The sequence below is a fragment of the Helicoverpa zea genome, chromosome 9 (genome assembly GCF_022581195.2).
Source record: "Helicoverpa zea isolate HzStark_Cry1AcR chromosome 9, ilHelZeax1.1, whole genome shotgun sequence".
Lineage (NCBI taxonomy): Eukaryota > Metazoa > Arthropoda > Insecta > Lepidoptera > Noctuidae > Helicoverpa > Helicoverpa zea.
In genome coordinates, this window is record NC_061460.1 from 8066971 (window position 1) to 8086874 (window position 19904).

Genomic DNA, 19904 nt, shown 5'->3' on the forward strand with positions numbered 1-19904 from the left:
TTAGGGTAAGTAGCACCATATAACTATAACATTGGTTATCGTTATAGTTACATGGTGCTACTTACCCTAATAGAAAATGTCATCGTTAATATAGTAAAAGGTCGAAGGAAAACAAATAATTATTATATATTACTTTTTATTTACGCGTGTATGCGGAATGCAAAAAACCGCCATATTGATATTATTATGATCGGTTTTGTTACGTTACTTGGAATACTGACACCAGGTCTTTTTAGATGAAATTTGATATTTGTGCTTTTTTAAACCGTATTTAATTTATTCGCCTATTATATCTTTTTTTAAAGTGTCTAATATTTTCCTCATACTTTTCTCTAATTAATATTGCATAAATAATTTTATATTAACAAACAAAATCGATTATAGTGTAGTGCCATCTGTTGGTAATTTAAGGTATCTTTTAGATAGTAAATAGTTTCCGGGCCAAATAAAAGGTGGCGACTCTTCGTTTACTTAGCTGTCAAAATGTACGGAGTGTCCTCCCCCTGGTTTTCGTCGATCGAAGTGACGTGACGTGACGACGATGTGTGACTGTTAACGTCAGTTGTCACAGTTTTCTTTAAAAGTTTCAAAATTTAGTAAATGCGTTACGTATTATTGTTATTTATGTCTTGTTTCATGTTAGTTTATAGTTAGTTTTCTAGCATATTTTAAGATATGAAGGCTATTTGGTTAACAATGGGTTAACATCATTGCCATCATTGCCATAGTGATTGCCATAAAAAATACATTATGACAGTTCAGTGACACTGATTGTCAAAGTCAAAATTGTTGTTCAGTTGTGTACTGTGGTCATTATCGTTGTTATTTTGTTCGTTTTAATAATAATCTTTATTATTTTACCGCCTTTGTGCAAATCTTATAAGGCTATAAACTACTTGATTTATCAACATCATGAATATGTTGTCATTTCTTACCAAAAATAGGAACGATATTATATATTTATCACTGCTCCTATTTAGTGTAGGGATAGGGCCTCGATACCGGGCCCTGAAGACAGTTCAGGCAAAGAAATGGGTTGGCACCATAGTGGGTCTTGTGCTCATATTAATAGTTTCCGGCTACAGCGCTATCCATCCCATATTGTCTGCAGTTTTGGGAATAGTCGCTATAAAAGTGGCCACCGTCAGGTATGTCTTTCTAAATTGCAGATTGTTAGATCTATTCATTATTGGATCTATTCATTTCGTATATACAACATTTTGAATCACGTATAATATTCACTTAAACTTTTCAGGTACTGTCACATAGTGGCTTTCTTCCTAATGTTTGGATATCTGTTCTTTTTCCGTCTGGCTGATAAGTTTGGTCTTCCACTTTCATCAGGACAAACCAATCTTATTGAAATGATCATAGTTCTAAGAGTGGTGGGGGTGGCATTTGAAATGAATGGCTCCTGGCTGGCTGTGGGTAAAGCTAAGAAGGATGACAGTAAAGAACAGAAAGAAGTAAAAACAAAAGATGATGACTTTCTTGAAATTATAAATCCTAGCACTGAAGACTTATTTCATTATTCATTCAACTACATTGGACTGCTGACAGGTAATATTATTCTATTATAATACCTCTTCTATCTTTGATTAACTTTGGCAACAATATTTTTAACTACAGCACTATAATTAAGAAAAACAAGTATCAACAAAAATGCAACTCCGATTCTTTTGTCCAAATAATCAGCTCAACATTGTATCAAACCCATAATATTTTTTATGTATTTAAGAAGTCTAAAGAAAATCCAAGATTGTATAAAAAAATATTTCACTGTACCTCATACTAATTGGATCACTCAGAAGTATGTGTAGGTCAGATAATAAGAATAACTATTGTATGTATATCTTACTATTGTATTTATGTAAACCAATCAGTGAGCAGCCTTACAATCTATGTCATTTTCTGTGATAGTACTGCCCCAGTGTTGGTGACCTTTGCCCCAGATTGCTTCATGCTTAACTTTGTAAAATGTTCAGTAGGTAATTTACCTACGTTAGCAATTATACACATATTTTAAAATTATTTTGAATCTGTTATGGTTCTATAACTATGTATAAAGGGATTAGAATTTTGCAAACAATTTGAAACTAACATTTATAAATGATAGCATGTTGATGCTGTGGTTGCACAAAAAGTTCATTTTATTTTATTAGTGAAACCTGAAAACATTAAAATCTGAAACTATGACTAACTCATTGTGTGAAATCTTGATATCATACTCAAACAAGTCAGTTAAAAATATAGAGTTAATACTACAAACTATAAATAACAACCATCTCATAAATTCCAGGTCCATACTACAGATACCGGACATTTGATGACTACTTCCATCTACCTTACAGCAAGTATGTTGACTGTTTTGGTTTCACCATCAACACATTGAGAATGGTTCCACTGTATATTTCACTGTATTTGGCTTTTTCTAACATTTGGCCCTTAGAGGTAAGCATGTTACTTTAACAATGACACTATGATTTTATAAAGTGCATCGAAATTCATTTCTACTGATTTTGTACTTTCATGCTTTGGTAGATCAACTATATATTAATAAAATGTTACATCACGCAATCTATGTGTATAACTGCATGGATTTACAATTAATCCACTAAAATGTGATCACACATTTATTAATATAAATCTTCGAACGCACTTTAGTGGTCTATCAGTCTGATATCCCATGATTTTATAAAGCAAGAGAGATCTTCTTTATGTTCCCTTCTTGTATTTGTGTATGAGTATTTACTTTGTTTGATATTTATTTTTGTACACTATTATTTTCCAGTATGTATTGTCCGAGGACCACAACAACAGGAATTTCGTATACCGTATGCTGTACCCCTGGGCGTTATTCGCGGCGTTCCGTCAGCGCATATACTCTGGAATGACTCTAGCTGAGAGTGTGTGCACTTCAGCAGGTCTGGGCGCATACCCAGTACAGGGTAGAAACAGGACAGGACATGGACCCACTGTGGGTTATTTGAAGTTAAAACAAATGTAAGGATGAGTTTCAATTACCTTTTTTTTCTTTGAAGTTATTAGTACTTGGTGTTTTCACGCGATTTTACCCGCGTTGCTGGAGCTGATGAAACTTACTTGGGGATAGTCTAGCTTCCCAAAAGTGAAAGATTTTTTGAATTCGACTCTTGTAGGGTACAAAACAAACAAAAAATTATCGTAAAACAGACTATATATCTTACCTTTACTTCCCAAATTTTATGGTACCTATCTATCTACTAAATATTTTTTATTTACGTATCTTATCATCAGGTCAGAAGAAGAAGCAAAGACTACTCAATATGATTTTAACACAGTGGAGTCCATGGAGGTATGGGGCTGCGAGACTGTCGTCACTTTACGTGACTCTATGAAGGTCTGGAACAAAGCTGTGCAGTACTGGGTTGCTATGGTTGTCTACAAAAGATTCCCCATAAAACCTTTGAAGTAAGTTTCTTTTGCACTGTTTTGTAATTGTGAAAATGTGCCTTTCAAAGCTTTGTATGGCTTTTCGTAATTAGATTTAGAGACATTCTACACATAATTGTATAGGTAGTTGGGAAGTGATTTGCCTAACTCATTGGAGTATAATAGAGATTATGCTCTAAGCTCTAATAAATACCATTCCTTTTTATTCCAGGATTCATGCAGCACTATTTGTGTCTGTGATCTGGCACGGTTTCCACGCTGGTTACTTCTTCTGTATATACTTCTGTCCGTTCTATTTGATGGCCGAAGATATTTACTACAAACTCTATTACAAGGATGCCACAGGACAGGTAAAGGACTTTTTGATAATCAGGAATTCTTAAAAAAGTATTATTGTTTACTTACAACAATCACATGAAATATTTGTTTTATTTCCAGAAAAAGAAGATCATTGGCTTCGTGATGTGGTTCCTGCGATCTCATTCTGAATCTTATCAAGCTGCAGCATTCCTTCTACTTACATTCGATCGCATTTGGATCTACTATTCGTCAGTCTACCACTATTGGTACGGCGTATGGCTAGCTTTCCTCATACTGGGCATAGTTTTAAATCAGCTTCACAGAAGTAAGAGACCCAGTAAACTAAAAAAAGATGGAGACGAAATCAAAGAAAAAATTGTAAGCAATTAATTACTAGTAATCTCAGATCATGTTTAGCTCAATTCGGATTTAAGTGTTATATTATTTTAGAAAACCTTTTTTTTATTTATTGTAGACAAAGAAAGAAATGTACAAGAGATGTATATCTTTAGGAACAAATCCCGATTTGCATTTTGAGATTAACAGAGTAATCTATAATGTATAACTGATTTTTTAAATGCAGTGCACTTAATTATTACGTAGAACTGTACGTATTTAGCCGAAATATTTGTTATCGATGTTTCACGGTCGTTAAAATAACTAGATTTATATTTTTCTATTTGGGGGTTTCAATATTGTAAAATATTGAACGTTACTTTTATTTAGCAAAGTGGGGCTATATGTTAGCAGAATTTATTCGTTATTAAAAGTGCTTGGTGTTAGTTTATTTATGAAGTTTTTATTTATATCAAAATTGTTAGGTAATATTAGCAATACATTGGTGATTGTTTTCATTGTATAATTGAAAGTATAGACATTGCAACTGCAATAAAACTTGGTCATTCCCAGTAATAAGGTCTTGTATGTTATCAAGAAATATTCGTAATCGTGTTTGATTCATAATAAAAACACGTAAATGACTAATGTAGAATCAAGACATTCGTCACGCGATATTGTTTTAATGATGTATTTATTCATTCCATTATTTGACGAACCTGTATACCTACTATGAATGCTTGTGGTGATAGGTATATAATTTATTTGAATATACTGACGTAGGAACTGTTTTCCGTTCCTTCTGAAATTTTTCATGTTTTAACTATTGTGTGCAATTCTCTTCATCGTCACAGCCGAAAGTCGTCCATTACTGACAAAAGACGTTTGGCCATACTCACCGCGCTGAACCGCCTGCTTGTTGGCGAGCTTTTATTTTCCAACAAGATTTTGATCATCTCGGTCATAACTTGTTTCTGAAAGTTATCCGTCAGTGTTATATTCGAGTAGTGTATGTATAGCGCTACTCACGCTTCCATTTGCGCATTTACCTATATTGCGTCAAGCAATTAGACAAAGTCCAGTCCAGGGTTGTAAATGTAGTACCAAATAAATGGTTTTCTATTTATAAAATGACTAACAGTATCTTCCAAAACTCCAGTAGGCTATAAATGACGTTTCTACTTAGCATCCCTAATAATGAGGATGAGAAAAGAGTAAAATGGTATCTACTTCAACAGCATTTTAATCAACATACATATATTAATATTTTTGTATCCATTACATAAATACATCACCATGGAAAAATACATAGTTGCGTTTTATAACAATTTCTAATATTTTAATTATAATAAGAATTATAAATGTATGCAATTATTACTGTTGTGCAATTGAAGACACCGAATGACTGAATAAATAGTGATTTTTCGTAAATATTACTTTTATTTATTCTTTTCACTTATGTATTACGGCGTTTACATAAAAGGTATCACAATCACATTTAACCTTATGACCACCACAGAACGTGATTATTTTATTAATTTTCGATTTATTCACATAAGCACCAATACGTATTTATTTTATTATATAGATACATATGGAAGTATATAACTATAGCACTCAAGAATTTTTTAATGACGTGCTAATTTATGGTTGTGGCAGTCAAAAGGACAGCAAGGAACAAAAGGCACTGTAATGTTCACTTTAAAGCTTAACAACAATAAAATGTTAATAACAATAACGCACCTCGGTTTTACTTAAAAATAAAAATATTAAAAAAAATATGTTAATTACGAATTACACTCTGGATATATTGTTGAATCAGGTACGTCAAGACCACTGTGACGCTGAAATGAAAATTAAATATGACTATATTAGCAATGGCACTGTTTGTTTGTGATCACTTATAAGGCTCGTTTTAGTAAAGAAAGGTCTGTCAAGCAATTTCCCACTAATAAATTACAGGAAATAGCGCCAAATTACAATACATGTGTAAAATTACAAACTGGCGAATTACAACGAAATTGATATGACTAATCTTTCTCTACAAAATTAGCCGGAATTAACTATACATATGAGTATTTTATTCATAAAACAGCCATTAAAAAAACAGATCAAACGGCAAAATAAAAAAGTGCATACATTCTCAAGTCAATAACAATATTATAGCCTCAAAATGACAGTTAGAATACATCACCGAATTATTTCATGCATAGTTTAGTTTACAGGTTATCTCGAAGACTCTCTTGCTGGCCTGTCAATCATAAGAGATTAAGCCTCCACCTTCATTACGTATACTTTTTGTGAGATTAATTAAATTTAATTTACATATTACCTAGATTTGTTTAAAATAAGCATTATTTCTGGATAAGAATTAATTGAATAATTATTTGATTGATTTTTAATTAATCGACTTTTCCGCAAGAAAAAATGTTATAGGCTGCAGTAAATTAAGAGAAAATTAAAATATCGAGTGCATGTGCAGCGTGGAAAACCTAGCAAAGTGAGTTAGTTAGTTACAGCAAAGCTTAAATAAAAAGAATCGACACTAAAGTGCAAAGAACCACGAAGCAACGCTTGAAAGAAAAAAAATAACCATAGGCGCCACTCTAGCTCTCTACAATTACTTGGAAAGTAATTTACCTAACGTTCCATCCATAGTGGACGGGCTTGCGTGTGGTCGCTCCGTTATGCTGGGCATAAGACTGTCCGTAATTCCTGTTCTGATTTGGTTGCTGATACGTCGGTTGGGATCCTGATGGGTAAGATTGGGGGTTAGAGCTCCTCGAATTGGCACTGTACGAGGAGTAATTCGGATTTTCCATAATAGGCCTAGTGTTGAACAAGTTGTTTAAGCCTCCACCGCTCTTGGATAAATTACCAAGCAGGTTTCCGAATATGTTGGAGAGGCCTGCGCCAGAGCTGCCTGCGCTGCCCGAGCTGCTGCCGCCACCGCCATTCGCGTATTTATTAAGCGTGTTCAAAATACTGTCGATAGGGCTGCCGCTGCCGCCGCTTCCGAATCCCCCGGTGCTAGTCGAGTGCGAGCCTCCGTAAGGAGAATTACCTCCATATGGGTTGTGGCCACCAGTATTTGAGGATCCGCCGTAGGGGGAGTTTCCACCGTAAGGCGAGCTTCCACCATATGGTGAGCTGCCACCGTAAGGCGACCCTCCTCCGGTGTTGCTTCCTCCGCCGTAGGGGGAACTGCCTCCGTATGGTGAATTACCACCATAGGGTGAGCTCCCGCCATAAGGCGAGCTACCACCATAAGGCGAGCTACCGCCGTAGGGTGAGCTTCCTCCGTAAGGCGAGTTGCCTCCTGTGTGCGAGTTTCCGCCGTAAGGCGAACTGCCTCCGTAAGGTGAATTGCCACCGCTGGACGTATCACTGGGGGGTGCTGGGGGCTTGTAGTTGGGCACTCCGTCAAAGTCTCTTAAAGGAGTTTGTGGTTTAGGAACAGCAGGCTTGGCCGGCTCCGAGTGGCTTCCTGAAAAATAATAATTTTATAAAAATAAATAAAATTACAAATAAATATTATTTATGTTTTTTGTTCATAGATTACGTCATTGTACTAACCTTCAACTTGAGACTTCTTCTTGCAGGTTGGGTATGTGCCACAGTTGCTAGTTTGACCGTAAGAGCACTGGTCTTCGGCCAACACGCATACTTCGCTGTTCAGGCATCCTATGTCTTTGCAGGTGCGCCCGTATTCTAGAAGGTTAACACATTTTATGTTTAAGTACGCCCAATGTTACATTAGGCTATGTGGAAGTTTTAATGTACATGTACTTAGGTAATTACCAATAAAATCTATCGAATGGTATGCGTAACAAATTATACGAATCGATAAAAAGTTTTAACATAAGGGCAAAGCAAACCAACAGAGCCTTGTGGTAAAATGTTTCAACTTCTTGCTAAGTATAATAATGTACCTAGTTATATGATTCATTGCCTTCGGTCAACGGTCCTGTTTAGTCCAATTTCAGGAAATGAAGCATAAGGCATACTTCGTTACAAGTGACGAAGCCTTAATGTTACGTATGTATTTAGAATGTCGGTTCGTCGCGGTTGATTACTAATTCATGCATCATTTATACTTCCTATTTGTCCTGTACCATACAGTTTAATTTGTTGAGGGTAAACTATTTCATGGGGCAAAAGAAAGATTTCTTCTGAAATCGATTTTTGAAAAAATGCTTACTTACTCTGATATTAAAAATACGTATAACGTAAAGAGCACGCAAGATTGCAATCGTTTCATGCTATCTAATGGAACAATAAAGAGATTTGGACAGGTAAAACGTGTAAAAAACCTCCATATAATACCGTATGAATATATTTTATTCCGCTGTGTCTACGAGAATTTCGCCCTTTTATAACCCAAAGGCGTGACCGGGTAAAGAATTCGGTTGTAAGGGAATAGGGATCATTTGCATATACAAGATTATATACTTAGATTGGACTCGCCGTCGTCTTCGAGAGTCAATATCACACGTAATAAAAGCCTACCGAACCAAAAAACTTTGGCATCGAATTGTTTTCCACTACGTAGGTTTTATGTGCTTTATCGTAATACGTTTTGTATTACAGGTAGTTTGTTCGATATAACGAAAAAAAAAATCGCAACACGTTGTATAGGTCCATTCTTGTGTGATCGAATTGTAAAATCATTTTCATGTTGGAAACATCTGGAAAAGTTCCGAGTTTCTACAAATGACTTACATGTTATTAGAAACTACTTTCAAACTTTTCGATCCTGACTTGCAACTTCTCTGAATTCCCAGACTCAACTTTAATCACTTGAAAACGGGACAACTGCAGTTGTCTTAAAGCGGATTGCAAAAGCGGAAGTTCTAGTCTTTCTAGATCCATATCATATTCTTTGTGAAACGAAACCCGCGTGTAGATAATAAAGCCGGGTCTGGCTTGGAAATAATGATGAAGTTTAACGTTGGTTGTAAACCGACTGCTCTGCACTTTACGTCTTAATATTTCACTACAATATTGTTATTACAATACTTTTACGAGTTAAGCAATTTAGCACCGTCAGGATTCTTGGCAAAAATGTGTATTTTTGCTGAAAATAAAGAATTTATCTATACTATTAAACATTGGAAACTGAAATGTAAGTTAAGTGACTTTCAGATGATTTTATAACTGTAAGAAATGTTGCAAAACCTTGTTTTTATTTCAGGGTATGTTTTATAGCTTGTTTATTTACGTAATGGTTACTTTAACCCTAAACATAAAAGCGTAAGAATGTTACGAAAAATGTACTGTGTTAAGGAGTAAATGTATTTTTCCCCGAAATAAAATATTCGAGTACTTTATATGCAACAAATAAAAAGGGCATCAGAGTAAGATCATAACTCATTGTTTTGTAGCTGCGGGAGCCTGATGCGCGGTTTACGCCAACATTAGGTAATGGAATCGAGCCATAGCTTAGCAATTTGAGAGTTGTGCGTACGTGCTCTCAGTTTTAGAGAGACGAGGATCGTTTAAAAATAAGATATAATATGTGACACCGAGTGGTATCTCGCCTACATAGGCGAGGCGTGAAGGTCGAAGGTCGAATGTACTCTACGCATGAGCTATAATGACAGGAAATATTAATATAAAGGCTATACGATCTAGTGTAGACGTGTATCAAATTGTTGTTAAGTTTAATTGGGTTTTAAGAAATGAATGTGTCTTTAGATATAAATGAACATAAAAAACTTAATAGATAAATAAGCTCTTACTTGAGAAGCCATTAGCACAGTAGACTAAGGTGAAGACGCAGAACACCGTCTTCCAATCCATGATGCACCTGAAAGAAAACATAGGTTCATACATCCACATATCACATATACATGTAAGGAAAACTAATAAGTAGAAGGTGGCGCCACCACTTTCCAAAGCATATTGGAACTTGGGGAGCGTAACACTTCATTAGTTGAGCACTTAGTACCAGTGTGGCGGGACTCTATGACAAAGTTGAAGTGTAAGCAAGATGAAATAGCTTCGACACGTGTATTTCAACGCTGCACACGTCTGTCCGACAGCTTTGCTGAAACTTTATGACACCTAGCTACATTCCCCGAGCAATTTCACCCGAAACTGTTTCGTATAACCTCGTTACCAACTACTGCGCTCCACTATGTAAGTAAACGTTTTGCGGATATGACACAAGTTGTTTCTCTTTATTGAAAACAGGAGGAGCGGCGGATCCAGTTAGCGGCAGCGCGGCGCTTGTGTACTTTGTAGATCGACTTAGAATATTTAATTCCTTTCAGGACTACATAGTTCACCAATGGCGTACGTTGCGCAAATTGAGTTTGAATTGCTTTTGCACGTGTACAAACATTTTGGAGCGCATTTAGCTGGATGATATAATTTAAGACCGCACCGCGGATTTTTTGATTTTAGATAGCTCCGCCCACTACACTTCCGCGTCTATCGCGCGTCGCGCAAGCTATAGGGCCAGGCCACAACAGTGCGTTGCGGCGTCGCATCGCAAAAATCAACGACGCATATCATATTAATCGCATAGCTGTGCAATGTTGTTTTTGCGATGCGACGCCGCAACGCACTGTTGTGGCCTGGCCCATACTCTTCACTCAATGTGTAAAATTTGAATTTCGCGCCAATCGCACACGCCGAGGTCAGCGCGGGGTCAGGAGAACCGAACAGGGAACATAAGGAGCCGCAACTTACCTAACTTTTTTTATTTTTTGATCGGTTTTTTTTTTGTTGTACTTACAAAAATTATTTGTAATTAAAATTTTTTATGAAGAGTAATATGATAATTTGGACGCGTATGGTTGTGTGTATGTATGTGTGGTGTGTCGTGTATGTGTGTTTGTATATCCAGAACGGAAGAATCGATATGTATTTAGGTTTTTTTGTTTGAAATGAAAATTAATCGGGAGTGTTCCTAGCTTTATTTGGTGAATATCGGCCCAAGATGGCCGCCGCCACAAAATGGCGAATAACATATTTTTTTTTACAATTCCTTCAGTATGGGTATCAAATGAAAGGGCTTGATTAGTAGAATTATGTATAATATTATTTAAAGTCCAAGATAGCCACCGCCAGAAAATGCTGAATTGCATTGTTTTTTTATAGCTCTCTCAATACGGGTATCAAATGAAAGGGTTTGACCAGTGTTAAATAATTTATACTAATGTTATAAAGAGGGAAGATTTGATTGTTTGTTTCTGTGGATTGTATAAGCTCTGAAACTGCTTAACTGATTTGATTTGCTTTCACAATTAGAGATTTACACTATCCCTAGTGAATGTAGGCCATATTTTATCCGGGCACAGGAAGAAGTTCCCCGGGAATGCGGCTAAAATCGCGTTAAACAGCTAGTAAAAATTAAGTGGTTTAGGAATAAAAACGTCGCAGATCTTGTGTATTGAACATTAAAAAAATGTATGTAGTGAAGTGTAAGGTATCAAAGAAGTAATGACGCTAAGTAATTCATTTTCAAACATATTTATTAAAACTGAAATGTAAATAATAATATAATGTAAAAAAAAAAGAATTTATAGTATAACGCGGTCTCCATAGATTTTTTGTTCTCTTACGTAGTATAGTAAGTTGAACTCAGTCTTGCGCGCGGCCTTTGTGTGGGTAACCCTTGTACATATACAGTGACTTTGTGTGCGTGACAAGAGGTACAGTCGGGTACAAATACAGTTATTTAGGGGTTACGGCTGTTTAAGGAAAAACAGTTATTACGTAATTTAATGTTTATTTATCTGTGTAAATATCTATTGAAATTATTAAGTTAGTTTTTGATTTGTTTAATACCCAATAAAAATGTTTATTTATTTATAATGATTCTGAATCGCTACTTGAAAAATACCCCGAGCTAGAAAATATGTAAGGAGTATTTAATTCATCTTAGATATTTCACGTCATTTATTTCTTAGATACTGTCAATGTCAATTTGAAAAACTTATGAGAAAATAATGAAAAACTGTAAGATGTAATAATAAAAAGCTTTGAATGTTGTTTCATTTTTTGAAACGCTACCTGACTCCTTAAACATTTTCTCCGTGAAGAACTAGACATTTTTGTAAACGACTGTACCCATAACAAAAAGCGATAAGAACACGTCATGCTCGGACGACGTCACTGTCACACGAACGAAAGTTGTATATTTACAAGCCGACGCACACATAGGGCCGCTCGCAAATCTGAGTTATCGTCACAAATTATTATACCTACGGCCGGAGCGACAACATGCACAGGTCCGACCTCGACGAGGGCTATCGCCGGACTGGCTAGTCTCCGTACGCATTGTGTATCAATCGCTAGAGCACTGACATAAGGTTCAGAATTGTGTAGCGTCTACCATGATCGCGGCCGCTCAAAAAATGCAATATCTTAAAACTTTAATTAAAAATGTTTGGTAATAGTTATGGAAAAATGCCTTTGACAAAACCTTAATATTGATGTTAAGAATATATTAGAGTAATTTTGAAATATAAAGATAGTGTAACTTCCTTGTAATTTCAAAAATAGTACTTTTTTAGACGTGTTTTCGGAATTAATTATGATCGAGTAAAATTATTAGTATCGTGTTTTCGTTCTGGCAGAATCTAGATAAAGATATCAATTTACCTATATCAAAATTTCAGATCCATTGGTAAGCTGGTAGTCCTATAATTTGGCATGGCAAACGGCTATCAAAATCACGGTGGCGTCTTAAAGAAGCGGTGAGAAACGAGTGTTTCGCCAGAATGTTTTGTATTACGGTGTATCTAGGAGTTACTATCTAGCAGACTTTTGTATTCATCTTAAACGTGCAAAGACCCAAACTATATTACTACACTATGTAATTATGCCAATAACAGTGGGTACAGCTTTATTTTAACAGATCAAACAAAGCAGGAAATCACAGACTGTTCTTTCTTAATCATCTTCACTTGGAATAATTTATTATTGACAGGTACCTAAATCCTCATATAAAAAAAAAACTTTTTGGACTACAAATTAGAATTTGCAAAATATTTATCAAAACATCTCGGTGATATATTGACACCATTATTGTTATTGGCAATGTGAAAAGGCTTCACAGGATACCTGAACAAGGAAATGGCTCTCCGTTTACTTTTCCCTCAACTTAATGGCACTTTAAAAGGAAAGTCGACTGTTTTCCTATAGTCCTTCAACTATAACAGGGCCATTAAAACATCGGGAATATTTCCCTCACTAAAAGAGCTTGCGGTAGAAATAAATCCTTGGGTGAATTGATAGGGATGGATCTATAGGGTGCGCCTCAATGTCGTAGGTCAATCAAGGTTAGAGGTCGGCGGCCGGGCCAGTCACGCAACTTAAACTTCAGTTTATCCATGAAAGTACAGCTTGAATAAACTATCGGAAAAATCAATTTGAGTCAGCTTTCTGAACGGTTTGATAGGAAAGCTAATTTTTTTAATACAAAATTATTAAGTTTGATATATCCCAAAAATGTATACAGATAAATACGACTGCTCCACGTCTATGAATATCAATATCTCGACAAGGTTTTCCTAAACAACATAATACATAGTAATAAGTACACCAAGAGGAAAAACCTTACGGCGTTTAAAGACCCCCTAAACCGGGGTTAGAATGAATGGTGTTGATTAAAAGGAGTTTCAAATTAAAGGATCCCTAGCGGGATATTACATGCCATAGAGCAGAAATTGGATAGCGATACGAGAGATATATTGCCCGACATAAAGCCGTGCTCGGTAACTTTCTGCCCATTTCCGGCAGCCCACTTGTGAATCGTATTTCGGAATCCTTTTTATCTTTTTGCCAGTGCGAAGCGACGGCGGAACGCGAAGTGACAGCGGCACCAAGCCACTTCGCAGCTCATATATCACTTGAGCCTGTAACGGCCATGTTAACGGCCCGCCTGTCACCTCCGCGTTTCAGCCGTCCACTAGCGTCCCTCTTACTAACTATTGTCTATTTAACAACTTTCTAATCCTTCAAGTTCATCATAAAAAAACGACCCGAAAGTTGGGAACCAGTACCTAGTTTATTTTTGTCACATAAGTACCTAATCAAATTCATAAAATATGAAAGTCAAATAGGATACGGTAAATTGGAAGAATAAGGAAATAACCGAATCAGAGTCTACCAAGACAGAAACAAGGAAAACGTGACGTCACTGGCGGTGTCAAACCCGTGAATACGTAGACAGGAGTACGTGACGGTTCCCGTCCAGAGTTCGACGTAGTCGGTAGCAAGATTTGCGTTCAAATTCTAGACTCGATGCGCCACCGGCAGCTTCCACTCCACAAATTCACGGATTGCACTGAAGATGCGACGGGTGTAAAGTAAGGGTGTCGCGTACCGGGATTTATATCGGCGGAAATCTCCGGTGTGCTCACACTTCATGCTTACGGCGACAGCGACGTCAGATAAAAATGCTCCTGAGGTGGTATCACGTGCAGTTCGAGCAGATTCTCGTTCCCGCCAACTTAAGCTTATATCCGACACATCGATTTCAACTCGCAGTCCGAATTTAAAGCTTTCAGCACTGTGGCCGTCGAGATTAAATGGTTACAATAGAAGATCTGAAACTCACTGCACTCACACGTAGTCAGATCGAAGTTGTAAAAATATTGCGCACAAAACGGTCCAGTGATAACAAAAGTCAAACCGCTACTGAGAAACAAAGCTGTTTACTTTTCATTACGCTAAGAAAATAAGATAAGACGGGGTAATTTGTAAATGAGATCATACGTATTTATTGCTAAAACGTACAATATCATCAGATGGTTTTTACAACTTTTGTAAATATTGATATTAAAGTTGGGGATTATTTTAAGCTTTAGAAAAAGCACTAGGAAACGCTTTTCTCAAATTATCGACTTGGCTAACCGCCCATTAATCAAATGCCACAGCACCCAGACAATCGTATTTAGAAAAGTGCGAATTAGTAGAAAACATTCGAATGAAGTTGTGAGATGATATAGAGGTTGGAATGCAGCCAAATGTAGATCGAGGATATTGAGGGACAAGCATAATTCACTTATCACCCATAAAAATAGAGCGTTTATGGGTGTCGGCACCATTAGCTTTTACATAATAGGTACATTTTATGTACACAAATCTGCATCCTACACCAACTTTCGAAATAGGTACATGCCTTCCGGTTAAAGACTTCCACCGGGTTTTTACTCTATGATGATCGATAGAACAGATTATATCTTTTCCCTTATTGCAAGGCTGCCCAAATAACATTCGTAACATTGGATCTTCGTCAATCTCAGACACTAGCCTAATAAAAAAAAAAATAGTTACCTAGGTACCTGAGACTTTCAACATTATCAGGCTTTTTTATTTTTCCGCGGTAGGCACAGGCCTCTTCTCATACAGAGATGAGCGGCACAATGTTTAATTAAAGTAATTATTTCGCATCTGTTTTAATTAGTATTGAATATGAATATATTTTGCTCCTCAATGGCTATCGTGTTTTTCCGTAAGCGTGAGAAAAAACCGGTTGTATGTAGAAGTCTGATGATGCAAATGTCCTTGAGACGGGTCATTCTAACTGTGATAAAGCGCCATTGTTCCACTTAGGGCACATTAGTTTCTGTCTGCTACAATATTTTCGAATCAGTTAACATGTTGTACTAAACATATTATGTGACGTTTATTTTGCCATCGCTAGTCGCCCACTACGCTTGAAATAATTGCCCATTAGGTCTCTTCATATGTATAAAGCATCCAAAATTGGTACAAGCTTATCGTAAAATGAATCGCCTTTTCCTGCATTAGCCTTGATCAGGAGGTTATAGTGAAGATGAAGGTACCAATTTTACCGAAGTTTTAAAATAAATATTTATTGCTTATTTTGGATCTATTAATGACAAAAATAATCTTGATAAGAGTTCGTGAGAAGGTCACTAAGAGAATATTCTGGGTAAAAACATACGGCCGTTGACATTCAGGGAAACGAGGACATCCCAGTACATTTTTATTTAGTTTACTTCTTGAACAAGAGCGAATTTTTGTTATCTGTCTGATTGACCTCTGGCTTTAGTCCTTAACGTAAAGGACAACTACTAAATATGGACTTGATCTGTTATGTAAGAACAAGATAACTGCGATAAAGCTATTGCGACTAAGCTCCAAAGTGCGTGTGACAGGGGGCTCCTTTTTCTGTATTGTTGTTGGCTTAACGGTCAATCTTAATACATATCTACATACATACATATGTGTTCACCTACTTGCCGATAAATAGCGTGTAAAATAGTTCATTCCTATCTTAAAGCAACACAATAATCGATTGACCCGCAATAATATAGCACGCAGTTAGTTTAACAAACATAACGCGTGACACTTAGAGGATTTCCTACTGCTACGCGCAAACTTAAGCACTACCTAAGTACCGATTCCAAGTAAAAATGATATTAGCTAAGCGATCGCTACACAGTAACGTTGTCGCTATAAAGTATAAACTTCCGCAATTGTCCCACAGCTATCGTTTCCAGCTATTGTAGAATATTGCGCTGGATTCTGAACATTTTGGTAAAACGTGACTTATATCCATTCGACTCTGCGCTGATATTAGCAAGCTGACGTTGGCATAACGCCATAATTATACCGGCGAGCGTGTGCAGCCCCCGGACTAGTAGACTACAGAGGAAGTGTTCCCTCACACAAACTAGACGTTTTTATGGCCCGCAATATATCATAATGTGATACATATTTTCGGATTATTGCACACCCTTTGGTTTAAACGTTGCAGCCTCAATAGAAATAGTTTAAGTTTTAAGATAGGTAGCCTAGTAACCTTAAGCGGGATGTCCAGCTGAGAATTTAAGTACCTGTTTATTCAAAGCATTATCCTCCTGTCTGGCCAAGCCGCACTCGGAGAAATACGCAATATTTCGTGTCTTCCATCTATTAAGAATATTGATTTCTTTTAACTGATTGAATTCTACTGCGGAATGAAATTTAATTCAGTTAATAGAAATTTCTATTTAGTCAAATATGCAATTCAATCGCAGTTTTTACAAAAGTACACGTACTTACCTACTTTTTTATTAATGCCAGCTTTTAACGAATTTATTTATAGGTACAATTTACTTAATTAAGGTTAATGTTTAACCAGTGGCCATTTCGAACTACATAAATGGATAGGTAGGTACGTATGTTTCCTACTTTTTTCCTGAAACCTGAATACTCGCTAACCTAGAATGTAGAGGAACGCAGGGCATAATATGCAGACTTACGGACAAGTGCACTGTCATGACCAGGAAGAGATCAGGCGACAAACAGGTCTATGTCCTCTCAGAGTATCGAAGGATCTCGCTACCTACATTAAGAAAATGTTCACCCATCCATAAACCGACTGCGGTAAGCGCAACTTAGCGATTTGAATCTGTTGATTTAAATGGATGGTTTTGGTTTTGGATTACCCACGAGACCATCAAAAACCTCGTCGTGCCTATGGCGTTGAATGTTTCATTTATTACAGTGGTATCTATTTAGTGACAAAAATTAGGCACTTACACCCACATTACTTAGTATAATTACTTGACCTGGATTTTACAATTTCATGCCATCTGGCAGATAAAGTTTTGGGACATTTTATAATTGAATAATCATACATACATACCTACTTGACAGTTTACCTCTCCCATGGATGGTCGACAGGAAAGTATAATTTACAAAAACATATTTACTAATTAATTACAAGTTACGTTAATAAGTCGTGGTGGCCTAGTGGGTAAAGAACCAACCTTTCGAGTATGAGGGTGTGGGTTCGATTCCAGGGTCAGGCAAGTACCAATGCAACTTTTCTAAGTTTGTATGTACTTTCTAAGTATACTTAGACACCAATGGCTGATAAAAAGGTGAAGGAAATCATCTTGAGGAAACCTGGACTATAAAGTCTGAAATCACCAACCCGCATTGAGCAAGCGTGGTGATTAATGCTCAATCCTTCTCCATGTGAGAGGAGGCCTGTGCCCAGCAGTGGGACGATAAAAAGGCTGTAACAGTAAGCAATGTCACAGCTATTTCCTTAGAACAGGATAAATAAAGTCATGAATCATTTGTTTTCACATTAATTAATTTATGAGTTAAATTAAAATATTACAAAGTGGAGTCAAATGAGGAAACAGAAACTAAATTAATTAGTTAAACTCTAAGCAATAATACAATTACTATAATGTTAAGTGGGAAACACCATATTGGTCTGTTATGGGGATAATCAGTAGAACAACATATTCGTAATGCTAGAGAATTCCAATTGAGTTATGACGTGAGTGTAAGTTTTATTTTCCAACAAGATAGAGACAACTGTTACACCAAAATTTTTAAATGCATGCCTTCTATGTGCGTTATTTATATAATCAAACAAAAAATAATAATTTCAAAGTAATATAAAAAACAGGAGACAAGAAGAACATGTGTTGCATTACGTACATAACACATGGCAATCATAATCACAACAAATGCTAGTGTTAGAACATGTGAACCTAACCTACAGTACTATACCTACGTACCTTATGTATACAAGATACTCGTCTTGTATAGATATATGTAATGACAGGATGAATCAATTGAAAATGTACTACAAGATTGTGCACGGATTTCCTTGTTAGTCTTAAATGGCAAAAAATATACAAATCTATACAATAGCAAAGAAGCTTGAGAGATGAGACTTAAAATAAAATATGTAGTAAAACTTGTTTACATTATGTTATGTACTCATTTATTCAGATTACAAAGAATGCTTTGGCTCACGTTAATGGGTACCTAAATCTCTTAAGATAAAAAGCATCAACACTTTGTTTTTTATCATCAAAGTTTTTGCTAAGATTTTCCTGCTTGTTATTTTAGTTGACCGCATATTGACATTATGTTTTTTGTGATTTAATTTGGCACCTAGAACTATTGTACTGCTTTGTGTACCACCTATACACTGTTAATATTTTGATGTCTATAACTGTTTAATACAAGTTGTTATCAAGTTACCCTAAACATGTCTTTGTAATGAGCATGACCAATAAATAGTTTTTAACAATAAATTGAGTCATTTACCTGTTCACGGACACCTGGCTTTAAGGCTTTCAATGTTTTAAGGTCATACATTCCTAATTGTGATAAATAACTAAACAGATTCCGTGTAGGCACTGGTTCATTTACGTCATCTATTCCGCGAAATAAAGCTTCATTTTTACATCCGTGAACCGCGGAATTACTTATTTATTAAAAAAGACTTAATAATTTTGCTAAATTAAATGCAATAAAACTTACCTTTTGCTGAAAACCCGACAAACAATCAAGTCTTCCGCGGTTGTATGTTTTACAGACTAATAATAACTAACTCCGAATCTGTTTTTACAACACAACACAAACCAGTCCACTGTGTTCCGCGAACAAGGTCAATATTATTACTTGACGTTTATAATCGTGAAATCGAATTCGCTATTAAAAATGAAACAACTTTGATTTCATCCATCACGGTAACGTCATTATTATTTTTGGTATTTTACGCATAATTAATAATGAATAAGAAACAGCGAATAAGAAGTTCTGCCGTAATAAACAGAGATGGAAAAATAAAATTATGTTTCAAATGGCAAGTTGGAAATGGAACGCATAAGAGAAATGAAATGACATGTATGACAAGACACTATGACAGTGACATTTGCTATGGCAACGTTCTGAAACCGTCTATGATATGAACAGTAAACCAACGTGTAAATGAAAAATTTCTGATTACGTGGGGTCTTTTGAATGTTCAACATTTAATTGAAATATTTAGGTTATGAATAATAGTGAAGTAATTAATATTTCATTTGCCTATGTATCACACTTCATAAAGGGCG

At 36.0% G+C, this 19904-nt stretch overlaps 2 protein-coding genes across 8 annotated transcripts; one reads left to right on the forward strand and one right to left on the reverse strand.

The window, feature by feature from the left end:
• Positions 1-769: 769 nt before the first annotated feature.
• Positions 770-5499, forward strand: LOC124632953 (lysophospholipid acyltransferase 7-like). Its single transcript, XM_047167985.1, has 7 exons — positions 770-1148; positions 1256-1560; positions 2300-2451; positions 2792-3003; positions 3277-3450; positions 3644-3782; positions 3871-5499. Exons 1-7 carry the CDS (start codon positions 913-915, stop codon positions 4120-4122), a joined length of 1470 nt encoding a protein of 489 aa, XP_047023941.1. The 5' UTR covers positions 770-912; the 3' UTR covers positions 4123-5499.
• On the reverse strand, positions 5294-19515 carry LOC124632954 (keratin, type I cytoskeletal 9). 7 transcript variants are annotated; one of them, XM_047167990.1, is made up of 6 exons: positions 19330-19515; positions 9810-9877; positions 7645-7779; positions 6947-7555; positions 6709-6820; positions 5294-5912 (listed from the first exon to the last, which is right to left on the reverse strand). In XM_047167990.1, exons 2-6 carry the CDS (start codon positions 9868-9870, stop codon positions 5852-5854), a joined length of 978 nt encoding a protein of 325 aa, XP_047023946.1. In that variant the 5' UTR covers positions 9871-9877; positions 19330-19515; the 3' UTR covers positions 5294-5851. The 7 variants fall into 7 exon arrangements, with proteins under 7 accessions (XP_047023946.1, XP_047023947.1, XP_047023945.1 ...); XM_047167991.1 differs by lacking the exon at positions 19330-19515 and adding an exon at positions 14642-14742; XM_047167989.1 differs by lacking the exon at positions 19330-19515 and adding an exon at positions 14408-14646.
• Between the last annotated feature and the right edge of the window lie 389 nt (positions 19516-19904).

Excerpts from the sequence above, each read along its gene's own strand:
- LOC124632953 (XM_047167985.1), top strand. The coding sequence starts at position 913 with ATGAATATGTTGTCATTTCTTACCAAAAATAGGAACGATATTATATAT. Across the intron at positions 1,149-1,255 it reads ATAAAAGTGGCCACCGTCAG|GTACTGTCACATAGTGGCTT; the intron begins GTATGTCTTTCT and ends TAAACTTTTCAG. Across the intron at positions 3,004-3,276 it reads TATTTGAAGTTAAAACAAAT|GTCAGAAGAAGAAGCAAAGA; the intron begins GTAAGGATGAGT and ends TCTTATCATCAG.
- LOC124632954 (XM_047167986.1), bottom strand. The coding sequence starts at position 14,451 with ATGAAGTGTGAGCACACCGGAGATTTCCGCCGATATAAATCCCG. Across the intron at positions 7,556-7,644 it reads GAAGAAGTCTCAAGTTGAAG|GAAGCCACTCGGAGCCGGCC; the intron begins GTTAGTACAATG and ends ATTATTTTTCAG. Across the intron at positions 5,913-6,708 it reads CACTATGGATGGAACGTTAG|CGTCACAGTGGTCTTGACGT; the intron begins GTAAATTACTTT and ends TTTTCATTTCAG.